At 38.8% G+C, this 16,427-nt stretch overlaps 1 protein-coding gene across 2 annotated transcripts in view; it reads left to right on the forward strand.

Annotated features, from left to right (window-relative positions):
* Positions 1–494: 494 nt before the first annotated feature.
* LOC121895707 (A disintegrin and metalloproteinase with thrombospondin motifs 7) overlaps positions 495–16,427 on the forward strand; it is a 90,981-nt gene continuing 75,048 nt past the window's right edge. The window contains exons 1-3 of one of the 2 annotated variants that reach the window (XM_042409131.1): positions 495–1,150; positions 4,155–4,522; positions 15,276–15,459. In XM_042409131.1, the coding sequence (XP_042265065.1) occupies positions 1,042–1,150; positions 4,155–4,522; positions 15,276–15,459 (661 nt within the window). In that variant the 5' untranslated portion in view covers positions 495–1,041. Of the gene's footprint in view, positions 1,151–4,154; positions 4,523–15,275; positions 15,460–16,427 lie in introns of those variants that run through there. The other variant, XM_042409138.1, reaches the window with a different exon arrangement.

Here is a 16,427-nt window from a genome sequence, read left to right on the forward strand (position 1 = left end):
AGAAATCAAGACTATTGTAACATATCAGAATCGATGTGCATCTAAACTCATATTGGATCCTCATGCATCACCCATACATCAGTGGTCCACAGTGCCTCCATTCTCCCACTAGAGGGGGCACTAAGCTTGGATAGATAAGGTAAAACAGTCATGTTCCGTTTAGCGTCCATATGGATGTTCTCAATAGACTTGATTATAGTTTTTGAAGTGTGATTCATATTATGCAAACCACTAATTGAACAACCTTTAAAAAAAGAGAGAGAGAGAGAGATCGGTTAAAATCATCATAAGTTTAAGACATTGTGTTTAGATGACTGCATGCAGTTCCAGTTTCCAAAGATTTCTCACATCACGAACCTCACTGAACTTAATGCCCTCGAACACAGTTTCGTGCATGACTTTGTGAAGGTTTTGTCTCACTGTGTCCCCTGGAGAGGACTTGTTTATTTATTCTGTAAGCAGAGATGTGGTATTGCACAAAACAAAACATCTGATCTGTAATCATTTCTCTGCCTCCGAGTGAAGGCAACAATATCAAAACTGGTCCTCGTCTGACCCATCTAGAACCCAAAAGACCTCAGTTTTGGATGCGACTGTCAATTGGATCGTAGCGCTATATCCGATTTCTTGGAGTAGCATTCCCCTTTAAGCCCCTAGTCCGACTGAAAGATAGCCTATTGTCTTAAGTCCACCCATCTGTGGGGGTGGCTCTGCGAAAGTTTGCAGGGGAAAGTTTTAAAGCTGTCACTGGCTGTCGGGAGAAGACTGATGGAGCACAGAGGGGACAGCTACTCGTAAGCAAACATTAACACCGAAATACAAACAAGCCAAAAAAGACTGAGAATGCAACAAAACCGCCCCGTGGAGGCAGACGATGTTCAGGCCTAAATTGAAGAAGTTTACTGGGACTGTCACAGTTTAAGTGGCTGCAACAAAGCGAAAAGTGCATCCAGCCCAAATGGAAATAATTTGAAATTAAAATCGACTCGGTGTTAGAAAGGCATTAAATGTTTATTAACTATAGGCTACCGTCCTGACAAAATGACCCGTTTTGACTGCGGGCTTCACGGAGCTTCTTTCATTCACTTCTGCATCGTACTTCTGACGGTCCTGGAAAGCTGCAAAACGTTTGGATTATCACATGAAACAGGTTAGTCGAGCTTGAAAACAAAGTTTTTAACACATTTGAATTCAAGGATCCATCCGTATTTTGCCGCGTTCTCTAGAATTGTGGCCGCTTTTCTTGTGCACATTTGCTCCACAGCGCATCTAATTCAGCCAGCAGTCCTCACGGTGGAGGGCAGGCCAGCTGTGACTTGTGTTTACAGAGTTCTGGGCTGACTGTAGCAATTAAGTCCAAGGTTTTGCAGCTTGGTCTGGGAGCTGGAGAGACCTTCTTTCCATTGAATCATCAGAGGTTCAAGTCCCATCTGCCCTTCTAAAGTGCCCTTGAGCAAAGCGAAGAATCCCAGCATAGTGCTGCTGCTGACACTGACCCCTGACCTCACCAGTGAAGGGCAGGAAACAGAATTTCACTTTGGTAATCTGCAGGGTGTGTTTATTATTCTCATAATGGAGTAGGTTTCTATTCTAGTTTGCTAAGAAAAACAGCTCTTCAGCTGTCAGGCCCAATGGTTATCATCATATAAGTGGATTTATCTTCTCATGTATTGTAGAATACACTCTGCACTTTCATCATCACAGTCTCTCCTTTTAGTTCATTGCTTGGATGTAACAAGTTAGGGCTCTCTTGAGACTGGAGAAACAAGCAGAACAAGGAGTCTGGATGCACTCTGTCTCATCCGGTGTAAATCAGCTGTGTGCACTTGAGAGGAAAAACTAAGCACTTTCAGGCAGTGTAGGCAAGGATATGTCACTGAGGGGAGGCAACCCCCCCAAATACTATCAGTTTCAGGTGATAAATGTTGGCGCTGGAATCCCAAATTTTATTTTTAAACTATCAAGAACCCAAAATAGAAAAACATTACAACACAGGCTTCCTCATGATGACAACTTTGGAGGATCTGTGAGGGTTTTTGTTTGAATTTTTACTTGCATAACCATATTAATTAAGTTACAGAAGTAAATGTGGAAAGGGGGAGCAGCCATCTTAATACCATATTCATTTGACAACTTATATTTGAAGTGCTTTAATAGGAACCTTATCACTAGAGGTGCAACAAGTAGTTGGTTAATTGATAAATTCATTGAAAGAAAATTAATCTTAAACTATTTGGATTATCAGTTAATCATTTAAGTCATTTTTTTTTCAAGCAAAAACACCTAACATGATAGCTCTAGGTTCTCGAATGTGAGAATTTGCCGCCTTTGGGGGTTTTGGACAGTTTGTTTGACAAAACAAGACATTTGATGACATCACCTCGTGCTCTAAGATACTGTGCTGGACATGTTCCCCGTTTTATGATGTTTTAGTGAGTTTTAATTGATGATTAATCAATTAATTGACAAATTAATCAGCAGATTAGTTGATAATGAAAATAATTGTTAGTGGCAGCACTACTAATCAATTCAAAAATAATTATGTGTATTTTGTTTTAAAACACTAACTGGAATCATTGTAGATGAGAGAAAATCATTTACATGTTATGAAATCCTTTCAGAAAAAGACTCCTCACATATGCAACTAGAAAACTCTCAGCTCCATCAAGGCCACATAACCCTACAAGGTTAGGTTTTACTTGGGAAATATTTAGAAATGTTGAAATGCTCTGGACCTGGATCTTCATGTAAAATACACACAATGAAAGCCAGTCGTGCTGATTGAGTGATGGTATCAATTTTTTTTGCAATAAATCAAATCCTTTTTAGGAATACTACCCTTTGTTGAAGGTTGAATTAAGACTCATGACCCCTGACTAATGGGTGTAACTAAAAACTTGAAAACATGAGAGTTTGTTTTTCTGATCTTTGTGCTCTGATGTATTCTTGAAAATATTTCTGCAGATAATCCTGTGCAATGCCGAATGCAGAGAGACCTCATCTTACCTTGTCATAAAATCATTAAATCATTGTTTGCATTCCGCTCATTGTTCGTGATTGACGTGAAGCTAATGACGGCATTTGTGTGGATTATGGAGCAGGTCTTTGCTTCCTGAAAAATTACACAATGGCAGCATGTCTGGAAATTATTATGCAACAAGGATTGCTTATTTATACTATGAGCCATGTAGAGTAAATGAGACATTATCGTGAAACAGCTGTTGTTTGGACATCTAATATTATTGTGATTTTTTTTTTTTTGGCAGACTCACATTGGCCATAATACTGGCCATTGGCCATTAATACTGTGTTTTCTTTATGTGCAAATATTATATTAATATAAAAATTCACATAGAAAATGAGCCCTAAAACATGATTTTACTTTGCAATATAATAGAATATATTCTGGTTATTGCATTATACATCTTGATGTTGGATAAAAGGCAAAACTGTCTTCATGATTACATGAGAGTCACATCCTGAAACTGCTGCTTCGGCACCATCCTTTGTTCTTTCTGTGTATTTTGGTACCACACATGGTTCACAAATGGCACTTAAGTGCAAGACACACATCAAATTTTTTCCTCTGTGCGTAGGTGTACTGAATGTTCATACTGATCCAAAACGTGGATTCTTCAGAGTGATGAACTAAATTGAACAGATGTGTAATGTTGCACAAGACTTAATTTCCTCTCAACAAAACAGTGGAGATGTATGTATGGATTAAAGGCTATAATTCCTCCTCTTAAGACACATTTTCTGCACTCTTGCTCACAAAAGTGTGTCTTTCTCACACTGCCTTTCATGCTGCTGATTCAGCTACTTCAAATCACAGGAAATTAAGTAGTATTGTTTTTATCAAAGGGATGACTTCCACCAACGTTATCAATCCTGCTGCACATGAGACAGAGTAAAAAGTAAAAAGAGGATAGTAGACAAGAATCCAGTTTGAAGCTGTGTTACCGTTACTCTGACAGACACCGTATACACTGCAGCTGTATTCAAACATAAAAATGACGGATGGGTTTGTTAAGAATTTCCCCAGTTTTGTTTACAGTTTAACAGCCAATTCATTATTTAATTATCCTCCTCTGTCCCATGATTTAATAACCCATCTTCTTTTACATCTTCTCTTCCCACCATGGCTCTGACAGAGAGATTTCTGCAGGATCTGCCTATGTATGAAGTGGTTCACCCCAGTAGAGTGGATGCCAGAGGTCACTTCCTGTCCAACTTCCTGTCTCATCATGCTCGCCGTGTACAGCGCCGGGAAGCCTCAGAGGAACCAGTAGACTTAGATCGTGTCTTCTACCAGTTGTGGCATGGCGGACACAGTCTGTACTTTAACCTAACTCTCAACCCACACCTGCTCGCTCCGGGCTTCCTGACGGAAAGGAGGTACGGTGGCCTGGATGGGGCCAAGATCCAACCTCCTGGATCTTCCCAGTGCCATTTCTTAGGGGAAGTGTGGGATGAGATCACTGTTAAAGGGAACGCAGCAATAAGTACCTGTGATGGACTGGTGAGTGGATTATATACAAACTATTTGAAATTACTTTGTTAATCTCTGTTTGCAGTTGTAATTCAGTGCATTTCATGTTGATTAGAAATGTGTCAGCTGCAACAGAGGGCAGCTTAGTTAAGTGTGTATAATGAGGCGTTAATACCAAAACTATGCACACCGATGTTCAGACCCCAGACTTATTTGACAACTCAAGGTTCATGCTGCAAGATATAGACGCCCTGGATGTATTTTTCAAAAACAGGTGCATATGAGTCTGCTATTCAGACTTCCTCTTCGCCTTGCATAAGATCCACTCCAGCCAAGAAATGTCTGACAATTTGTTATAACTACAGATTTTCTCCTCGAAGTTTGTGTCTTGAGGCAGTGGAGCATTTACAGACACACATGCAAAAACGGTTTTCTCTTTGCAGTGATGTTTGTTGCACTTCCGTACTCACCATGTAACTCTATCTGTGGCTGAAGAACAAAATAACACTTGCTGCAGTAAATCTGCATAGCAGGAATCCAAACTATAGTCCAAAACCTGCTCACCGGTATTCACAGACTGTTTGTGCAAAATGCAGTCGGCCATTTTTGCTCTACTCTGCCACGTGTGTTCATGAAGAAAAGAGTTTTTAGACAGCTAATGGATATCACAATGTTACAATAATATTGTGCCAGATTATATATGGTCCAGGACCATCAAAACTATTTCCATGTAGCATAAACACACACACTCTCCATTTCTCATTTTTTCTCTGAATTGGTAGATTATTAGAGTATGCGATTTATTTTGATCATCATTGAATTTTTTACAAACCCATTGGTGTATTGCTTTTACAAAATAACAAAATGGCAAATTTATTACACAGATGGGCTTGATGCATGGACTTCATCATTCTTAGATAAATCAATACGTCAGAATCTTGGCCACCTCGGAGGTGTGGGCCGAATGCTTTTAATTAAAAGAATCTGAATGTGCTGCTTGGAAAATAAGTTAAGCAACCTCTAACAAGGGTGTGAATGCAGAGATCTTTCTTCGCATGTCTTTTGACTATTAAAGTTAGGCAGCCATCAAAAGTTGCTATGGCCCAGTGTGAGCAGCAGTAGAGAATGCAAAAGTGCTTTAAGCAGACATGGTAATGTGCAAGTTTAACAGACACATACAGTACATGTATCCAGAGAGCTGCATTACATACAGTTTCTGCGTGAACCAGTTTCACCAGCTTCACTTCAGAGGTTAAAGGATAGGTTTGGGTTTTTTAAACTCTATCTTAATACAATACTGACATGCAAAATGGAAATGGGTCTTGGTCGTTGGAATCATTTCTACTCACCAGACGGACCCTGAAGCTATTTTTTCAGAATGCGACTACACCGTAAGAGATTAGGGACAAAATCTACATTTTAATCTTGTTCTGTGCAAAGATGTATTCGAGAATTTGGTTGAAGCTAAAATGAGGCCAGTCTGAGGCCTCAGCTCGTTGAGGAGTTTCATTCCGCTGAAACAAAAAAAGGGCATTTAGTTCTTAATAGACTGTAACTTTGGAAGATACCGGCTCGAGTTAGCATACTCAAACTGCTGAAGCATCATAAAAGCATCAACTGAACTTTGGAATATATTTTCTCACAGAACGAGGGCTGTGGATTGGTCTCCGTTTTTTACAGTGTAGTATTACGTTCAGGGGGGAATAGCTTCAGGGTCAGTAAGGAGAGTAAGAATTTGCTACAGCAACCAAGATCCATTTCCACGTACATAAGTGCACATCAGTGTTGAATTAAGACAGACTTGAATAAACCCAAACTTATCCTTTTAACTCACGCCCAGAATTAACACAGTTCACCACATGGGTAAAATGTGTTCTTAATAATGCATTTAATATTGATGATACTAATTTATGTTGGAAAGTAAAACCTTCCTGTGAGGCAACATTACAGATGAAATATTTCGCCTTTCTTTTTACACTCACTGTGCTTTACCATATTTATCTGTAAAGTGAACCCTGGTGGCAGTTAGTTGTTGTTTTATCGCCCATCACACTTCAAGCAAATAAACATTGCTTTACTGATTTAGCATTGCACTCTAGTAAATTATCAGACTCATTATGGACTGTTTTAAAAAAAAAAAAAAAAAAAATCGATGCAGCAGAGCCAGAAATGTCATCTTTTTTTTTTTTGTCCATGCATTGTTCTTCCTTGTCGAAACCTGGCGCCTACATCATAATGCAACATGACTTGTGACTGTAAAAATTCAGGTGCATGTAGCAGCAAATGTAGCCTCGAGCTGCTAGCCTCAAGCAAAGATGAGGACTGGGTTCCAGAGGTCTGGTAACCTCACTTCTTTCTAACTCCACACCCTAGATTCTTTTCATTTTTAAACTTGTAATCTCCAGCCCCAACTGACGTCAACTTAGGCAATTTATCAGACTGCACGCAACTCCCTCTTGAGCCACAAAAGGCTTTATACAACTTTTTCCTCATGTAATAGTACTCCCCCTGTGTAAAATCAATGGAGTTCCCCTTTAGAAGGAAAGGCATCATGTGAGGTGTTCGTTTGGGATGAAATCAATAAGGAGTCTGTTATAATTCCTTGAGGACGAATTCTGTTTTGCAATTTGTCACTTTTCTCTACACCAGTAAACCAGGCCTTGACACTGGAAAGTGTGCAGTCATGTCCCGAACAACCTGAGTCCTGGGAGATATGGATTCAGTGAGATGCCGGAAAAAAGCACTTGTTCAGCAGCAAAGTTTCAGTACAACATGATATACTAAGGAAACACAGCCCACTCTTGACACAATATAGGATATATGCATGAATTCATGTTGTTAAAACATTATGCTTGTCCTACTTTTCTCATGTCACAAGAAATTTGTCGGCCCACGTTCTGGAGATTGGTCTTTGTTTTTACACACATTTTCCATGATTCTTTGCCCACTTAACTGCCATGTTTTTCATCTCCGCTGACAGAAGGGGAACCAGACACAGTCTCACCACTGTTAGCTTACATGTGTCTGTCTTTGGTTTGGGAACTTCTAACAAAGCATTTCCACCAAGAGAAGCATCACTAACAGCATGTTTTTGTTCATCATACCTTTCTTTTTGAAATCTGTAAGCTACAGTGCACTAAAATTCCTAAACAAAAAGTGTGTTACTAAAAGACTGGAACCACCACATCTTGCACCAATTTATACCCAATTAAAGTCATATAGATGACTTACCAAGTCTAATGTATAATTGAAAAGTAACTGAATATCTTGACCCTGTGTCAATACTGTATATTAAGCTGCAGCTGCATGATTCACTGGAGTAGCTGGCTGTTTTACTGAGCAGGTATATTTAACAAGGAGGTCAATTAGCGTTCAAACCCAAGAATACAAGCGCAAATTAACATACAGTTTAATCCTCCCCAGTTTAAACAGTAGTTTGACCAAGAAAGATAAACCCAATCAGTGTCATTTTGTTTCATATTTGATTCAAAATCCTTTGCAGAGTTTCACATTCTGAAGCCTACAAATCATAGACATCAAAAGACACATGGTATCCACATTGATGGTGCCCTGCCAGACCGGTACTGCAGCCCGCTTCACTTCGTGCTTGTTTTGCTGACTTTTTTCCCTTTAGTCTGGTCTTCAGCAAGTGAAACACATGATCAGTTGGATTGAAGTCAGGTGATTGACGTGGACAGTTATATCCATTTAACTGTTGGGCCTTTAAAAACTCCTCGCCTGCTTTGGATTATTGTCCTAAAATTAAGGGATTTTGTATCAGAAAGGCTGCGCATCCTACACTGCTCACTTAATAGCCTATAAATGTTACTCAAACACCCATAAAGGGAATACACAGACCTATGAAAACTATGTCACTGTCAAAGTACTTAGATACTGCACAGTAGAACATTTGCCAGAACACTCTTGAAGATTATCCAGAGCCTTTTTGGCAAATTTTTAAGATTTGCATTTATGTTTTTTCTAGTCTGTAACTAATCACATTTCACACTTGTGTTTTTTTTGATGTAGGAGTAATAAATACTACTGACATATGAGGAGGGAAAGGCCTGCTGATAAGTTTTATACCGTTTGCGGATTCTTTGTGTCTCTGTGGATGATTCTCTGTCCTGCTGTTGGAGGCATTTTGGAGGAGATGACATGTCCCAGATTTTATACCTTTGGAAAACTTTTTTTTTTGACTGTTGGCTATTTTTGACATATTTGTCTGCACCCTTTATATACAAAGCTGAAGAAATGCAGCTTGGAGGAGCTGGCTGTTTTACGAGCAGGTGTACATGATGAGTAGTAAGTGTGATGAAGTATGTGTGTGTGTTCCTAAATGTTCTAAAGCATGAGAGCCAATCTCCATCTGCTTTATCTGTCAAGTCATAATAAGGTTTAAAAGATGTCATATTCACTTGAATAAACAATTTCAGTAATTCAGTAATCAGTAATCTTTAGTGCGGACTATCATGACCCGGCTCAGGAAGTCACAACAAAAAGGAGACCACTTTACCACACAAAATCACCAAATTAAAACAGATTAGAGGTGCCAATTAATCAGAATTAAAGAGGTGATAACTAATTTAAGTATGGTGTGTGGATGTCAGTGAAATCAGTATTATGTGTGAGGTTTTAATGATGTGTGCATGTAAATGTACGAGTGTGTGTATGGATGCGAAGAGCAAAATACTACAAGCAGGTGTCTGAAAAGGAGAGCCCAGGTGCACTGAGTTTCTGCAATCAGTCAGCTGCAGGGGAGAGACACAGATTAGAAACAGATACAAACTCTCATATGACACCACAGGGGCCATCACAGGGACACTTACTGTATAAGTACTTACGTATATATGTGTATAGGGATTTAGACCTAACTTAAGTATTAGAGTAATAAGTATTCAAACTCTATGATGTAAAAACCTTCATATCAGTCACTTTATGTCTGTTATTTTTCCCTTTAGTTAAACTTCTAGCAAGAGAATGAGTAATCAACCGTTTTCTTCTTCACTTTTATGAACAGTCTGAAAAAACACATATTTTCTCAAATGACAATGAGGGTGATTACCGACATAATCATACACAGAATAAGAGGCAGTGTAAATACACACTCATGTTAGTGAATCAGCATCCCCCCATCATAGCCTTCTGCAACTGATTACTGAGGGTATTGGGAATCCACAGATCATAGAGCCATGCTGTTTTCCAAAGAAATGGGAGGGACACATATCTGTCAGGATGGTGCAAAACAACACAACAATCTCTAATACAATGTTAGAGATCTTTTATGTAATAATGAGAAGCGAGGAAAAAGACATCACCTCCAGTAGTGAGCATGCGTGCAAGCCACAGGATGTTGACTACAGGTTATTTAATGCCCACAGGTGTCACTAATGAGAAGGAATTTCTGATTCCTACTTATTGAACCTTTAAGTCAGACCTTTGACTGAATGATATTGGAAACAGCAACGTATACATGTAGCTGCCCATTAATCCCACAGCAATTCTATACCCTCCTAGGTCTTTGTCATGCAAATTCGTAGTCTTTCCTCAACCACATAAATAAACCCTGTTAAGTTTATATTGTATGTGGCCAAGTAATCACATTTATCCAGCAGACTCCTACCTGTGTTCATCAAGTTCTTCTTAATTTAATCAGATTGCTAAAATAAATGGAAACGAACACAGTGAACTGCACTTTGCCTTTTAAAAAGTTTTGTTTTTTTGTGTCAGAGTAATTAATATTCCTCTTCTTAGCATATTAGCATACATGTACCAAAACACCTCCCATTTATTGTTTAGCATGTGTGCAACTTGTAATGCACTAGTACTACGCAGACACAGACCCTGTTGCTAGTTTCCTAGCGAGCATCAAGATTATTCATAATCAACCACTTACAAACACAATATGTTCAGAACCATTACTGTCCAATCTGTTCATTTATTTTTAGATGATGCATTGTGCTTTCCCTCAATTTGCATACTGTCTTTACAAAGCAAAACTGCTTGATTTTTATGAACACGAATTACAAGGTATTCAAGCATCTGCAGTTAGTATTGTCATCACATTTCAAGTGTCCTCAACATGAAAGAAAAGCAGTAAACAAGTCTGTTGTCGTACACTAAAGAGCTAATATCAGACATCCTGTTGGGATGCACAGCAGCACTTTTGATTCATACATGGATGGGCAGATGGTGATGAGGACCAGGTTAATGGTGCGGACAAAGCATTTCTCATTTTATTCATCAAAAGTGATCAATTAGTCAACCAAAACATGTCAATCACGCAATCTGAGTTACAAAATATGCACAACACTCTGTTGTCTAGCCCAAAATATCACATGAATATTCCTCCTTTTTTTACCTGAAATATTGTGTACATGAAATGCTTTTGGCTTAAAAGGAAAGGATTCTCTTCAGAATTATTGTTGTTGTTGTCCAACAATAACAAAGTGATACAATGAAAGTATCAGTGTCAGACTAAAGCTTTGGTGTGGTGCTACTTTTCTGAACCACAAAAAAGTGCAGAAGCTCAATATTTTTTTGCTGAAGCATTTGCTTAAAAAACAATCTGGAATTTATTCCTTGAAGAGGTGGGATGCCACATTGCTGCAACATTTGTGTCAGGCTAAAAATAAATAACATGAGAACTTAATGCAGAGTCACTGAAATAAAACAAAATAAGTGCTCCAGAGGTTTTGTTGGTCACAGTGGTGCGGATGCAACTTGACATTTACAGAGATTCACAGAACACACAAACACGGTGCGGGTATGACAGTTACTTACAGAGCAGAGGCAGTGCAAGGCACATAATGGAAAACAGTCTTAACTAAGTCATTCGATTAACTGTATATAACTCAACATGTCCTTGAAATCCTTGAAAGTTTGTGAATTCAATTAAATTTTCAATTCAGTTCAATTCAGTTTCATTTATAGAGCGCTAAATCACTACAAAAGTCATCTCAGGACATTTTTCACATAGAGCGGGTCTAGACTGTACTCTTTAATTTACAATGATCCAACAATTCCCCCATGACCAAGCATTTGGCAACAGTGGTAAGGAAAAACTCCTCTTTAACGAGGGGTGGGTGGGCGGGGGGACGGGACGGGATACACACACACAGAGAAGCAGAATAACAATAATAGTAGCAACAACATTAATAATAATAGATCTATGACTAGCAATAACAAATAGCAGCAATTGCTTGAGGAGGACATCCCCGCGGCAGAGGCTCACAGCCCGGATCCTGGGGTTTCCTGCGGATGAGACAGCACAAAGAACTCCGAGGAAGAAGCCAAGTTAGTAACATGCAGTAATGGTACATGAATACATGCAGATGGAGAGGAGGAGAGAGGAGTTCAGTGCATCATGGGAAGTCCCCTGGCAGTCTAGACCCGTAGTAGCATAACTAGGGGCTGGTCCAAGGCAAGCCTGGCCGGCCCTAACTATAAGCTTTATCAAAAAGGAAAGTTTTAAGCCTATTCTTAAAGGTAGAGCGGGTGTCTGCCCCCCGGACCGAATCTGGAAGATGGCTCCACAGGAGAGCTGAAGGCTCTGCCTCCCATTCTACTTTTGGAGACTGCAGGAACCACCAGTAAGCCTGCACTCTGGGAGCGCAGTGTTCTAGTGGAGTAATAGGGTACTATGAGCTCTTTAAGATATGATGGTGCCTGACCATTAAGAGCTTTGTAGGTGAGGAGAAGGTATTTAAATTCAGCTCTGGATTGTACAGGAAGCCAATGCAGCACAGCTAAAATGGGAGAAATATGATCTCTTTTTCAGGTTTTTGTCAGTACATGTGCAGCTGCATTCTGGACCAGCTGGAGAGACTTTAGAGACTTGTTAGGGCAGCCTGATAACAAGGAATTACAATAATCCAGCCTAGAAGTGACAACTATTTTTTCTGCATCTTTTTGAGAAAGAATGTGTGAATTTGAAAAATAATCATGGCCTTGAAAGTTTTTGAAAGTACACATAAATAGAAATGGGTCATTGAAAGTGCTTGAATTCATATATTTTGTGCAAGAATAGAATATTGTTTTGCTGTACTGTAAAGGCAAGAGACCACATAGTCTGTGAGCTTCTGTAAAGCCTGATAGTTCTCATTATAAAAGCTCTGTTTTGTAACAGTAATTAACCTTGAACCTATGCCATGTTGGGTCCTTGAATTTGAGGGAATTGGGCCTGGAAAGTCCTTGAAAAGTCCTTGAATTTGATGTTTAAGAAGGTGTGGGATCATTACAACATTACATTACATCAATTTACATTCCTTAGTGCAATGTGGTAATAGCAACAGTAAATATCTTATTTGTGTTTTCCTTGTGTATTGATGCTGAAAGCATGAGTCACATGACATAAATAATGAGAAAAAAAACCAACATAAATTGCTGCGGTGTCAAGTTGCGCAGACTTCCAGATACCACAATACCAAAGTACAAATCATAGGAAAAGAAAATCAGATAATCTGTAAGACATCATCAGGATAGTTCAGTGATTACTGACTTTTCACAGCATCATAGGAACATTTACTAAAACAACATAAGACAAATTTAAACAACTCAAAACATGACAGATAGAAATAGACAGTCAGCACATCTAGTCCTACATGTACATTTACAGTTTTATATCTGAAGGTTCTGAGATTTTTTTGTTCTCGTGGCAGAGGCAGAAAAGGAGATATGAGCTACAGTAACATAAGACAGGATGTGGGCTTCACCTGATTTCTGGTGTCTTGCACGGCGTCACTTCACTTGAGCTGGGTGGTGAAATCTGGGCCTGGTGTCCTCTTAACCGCAACAACCTTTAACTGACAGTTCACAGCCTGGTGTTGGTTTCAGTTCATTTTGGTTGATATATGCATGCAGACAGACAGAAACAAAGTAAAATTACTTCATAGATGAGGGCAAACATTCAATGTCCATCACAGTTTCAACAGGAGTTTTTTGCTTTTAGTCGATCCTACATTTTTAGATGTTAATCCCACTGTTTATAATTGAGGATGAGTTGCTCCATTAGAGGCAGTGTAAGGGTTTAGCTGAGGTTTGATTTATTTCTAGGGATAAGCAGGAATGGGGGCTGCTCCACAGCAATCTAAATGTGTGAGACTCTTTCTTCCCTTGACTTTACCCATGTGGTGCACAAGTTGCACCAACCCTGCTGTCTGGTCACTGGTGGCACCTGTGACTCTGAGACAGCTGAGGGAGAGGAAATAGGAGACTTAAGGTGGGTGGGAATTGAATATAGGGCAAGGATGGACAACAGAAAAAGGAGGGAGCTAATGGAATTTGGTTTTGGCACTGTGCCAACACGGTACAGTAAATTTTATGATATGTGATCTTGCCCCCTGTCACAGTCACACCCTGAACTACTGCTACTGTAGCTGCATGACCATAATCAGTGAGAGGTGGCACTTGAGCCACTGAAACTGAATTACTCCAATACCATTCGATGTCATCAATAGAAATGTTCTCAGGAAACCAGGCTGTTTTTACTGTTTCACTGTAACTTGCTGATTTTGTTTTTTGCGCGCTCAGGATAAGTCAGTCTTGTACGGTTCCACATTATGTTTTCAAGAGCTATTTTGATCAATTACAAACAACTTTTGAATACAAAATATGTAACACAACTGAGACAAACTATTGTATAAAACTCTGCAATTCAACAAAAAATGCAAAGAAGGAAAGATTCCTCTGTTTTGTGTTATTTTTAGTATTGAACTAGTATACTTTATATTGATAACAGGTTGTCTTAGGACAGCAGAGTGATTGATAAGTTCAGCATGAAGCTAAGGCAGCTGCAGAATTGGAAAAGGAACTACTTACCCTGATAACGTGTTGGGGAATTAAGATTGACCTGTGTTGCTATAATTTAGAGGTTTCCTTGTGTAAATCCACTAACAAAAATGTCTGAAAATAGCTTTTACCCTTCTTACTAACTAAATCGAAGCTACACGCTGTGACAAAGACAACACCTACAGCTTCTTTACAGCGACATCTATTATCACTTCTCTTCACTGGAGGGCTTTTACTGTGAAGTACCTGCAGGATGTGATGAGTTTGCATTAACAGCATAGTAACATATAAACGTTCTCACCTCATCATATGACAATGGTAGAGAGAAGGTGAACTTAACGAAAACAGGTTCACACATTTTTTTATCTATTGATACTGCGTTGGTTTCAGAGTTGCAACGATTTGTCGGCAACTATTTGGATAATTGACAAATAACTTTGAGTCATTTTTAAGGGACGAATGCCAAAATTCTCAGGTTACAACTTTTTTTTATATTATCATCAGAATATTTTCTGGTTTCTTTTGTCCTCTATGATAGTTTCTTTGGGTTGTTTGCTGTTGGTCAGGACAAAACAAGATATTTTTTGGTTGCGTCTTGGACTTTAGGAAACAGTGATTGAGATTTTTCACAATTTTTGGACATTTTTTAGACCAAAGAACTAATTGATAATAATAGAGATTAATTGATAATGAAAATAATCGTTAATTGTAGTCCCTGTTGGTTTGACTTAAATTCAGATATAAAAATACTGACAACAGAGTTTCTGATTCCTCTTCAGTACATACATGTATATCTACATTATGGTGACAAAAGGTCAACAGTTAATGGAAAAATACTGTTGCTAACATGTGTGTATGAAATATTGAACAGTTTTGGTAAAGCAGTGAAACAGTTCACACTTCAACTCCTCCTGTACTGATCCTAATTAAAAGAGTTAATGAAATATTTAGAGAAATGAAGAGAAAACTGACTTGCAGTCCTTCTTCTCCTCAGACAGGAATGTTCAAGTTGTCGGATCAAGAGTTCTTTATTCAGCCTCTGGAGAAATCAAACCATAAGACCTCGGCACCACAGGCGCACGCCATCTACAAACGCCACGCGTACCCCACCTCCTCGAGTCCAGTCGTGCAGCCCATCTCAGGGAAACAAGCTGCCAACGGTACCTGTGGAGTTGAAAGTAAATACCCGCCTTCCTCAAACACACACACACGCACACACATACTCAGTCACACCACTGTATAGAAAATGACACTTAAAAGTTTGACAATACTCAAAACTGAACCTCTTGACTGTTTCTTTCTTCTCTTGTAATAATGTAGAATGAGATAGCACATAAGAGAATCACTCAGCATAAGTAGCCCACATTATGCCAAGTCTTATCCACTATAAGACTTAGCATAATGTGGGCTACTTATGCTTATAAGACACTGAGCACTGAATAATGAGAATGAAGCTGATGACTGATCGAATTTTCTTGTCTTTGTCATGAGCTCCCGGTTAATAATCTCCAGAGGTCAGAAAAAGAAAAACATTAAAGTTTTAGTAGCTCATACATCAGCTACTTTAAATTCTGAGTGGGCTTAATTGACCCTGAAAGAAAACTGAGCATCCTAGAGAGATAAACAAGATGTACTTTGAAAAATCTTTCCTGTCTCTTCCTGGCATCAGTGCAGTGGTGTTTTGTTTGACTATGTATCAGTTTTAAAACTTTCAAAGGACTGATCAGGCTCAGATGTTAGATTATTTTTATTTTTTATGAGAACCAGCTGATGTGAAGGAAAGTGTTCACAGAAAAAAATGGAGCAAGTTTCAAGTATCAGCATAATTACCATAGCATGAGTCATACTGTAGGTATAGATTAGTTATACAGCATAAGAGCATAAGGCCCTTTTAGCTATTACAATAAAATAAGAGAAACAAAAGAACAGGAACAGAAAAACAAACAATAAATAAGAAATGTATTGAAGGCACAGTGTTTTGGTTTTTAGGTGACAGTGCAGATTATTCCATGAGACCCCTGTGGGCTGTAATTATGTAGGATGTTGCATTTGGATGTGTTTATCTGGCTAAAACAGACAAAACAACCATGTTCCGTTATTCAAAATGTGCAAACATTCTCCAACAAAGTTCTTAAAAATTTAATCA

Source organism: Thunnus maccoyii, chromosome 1 (genome assembly GCF_910596095.1).
Source record: "Thunnus maccoyii chromosome 1, fThuMac1.1, whole genome shotgun sequence".
NCBI lineage: Eukaryota > Metazoa > Chordata > Actinopteri > Scombriformes > Scombridae > Thunnus > Thunnus maccoyii.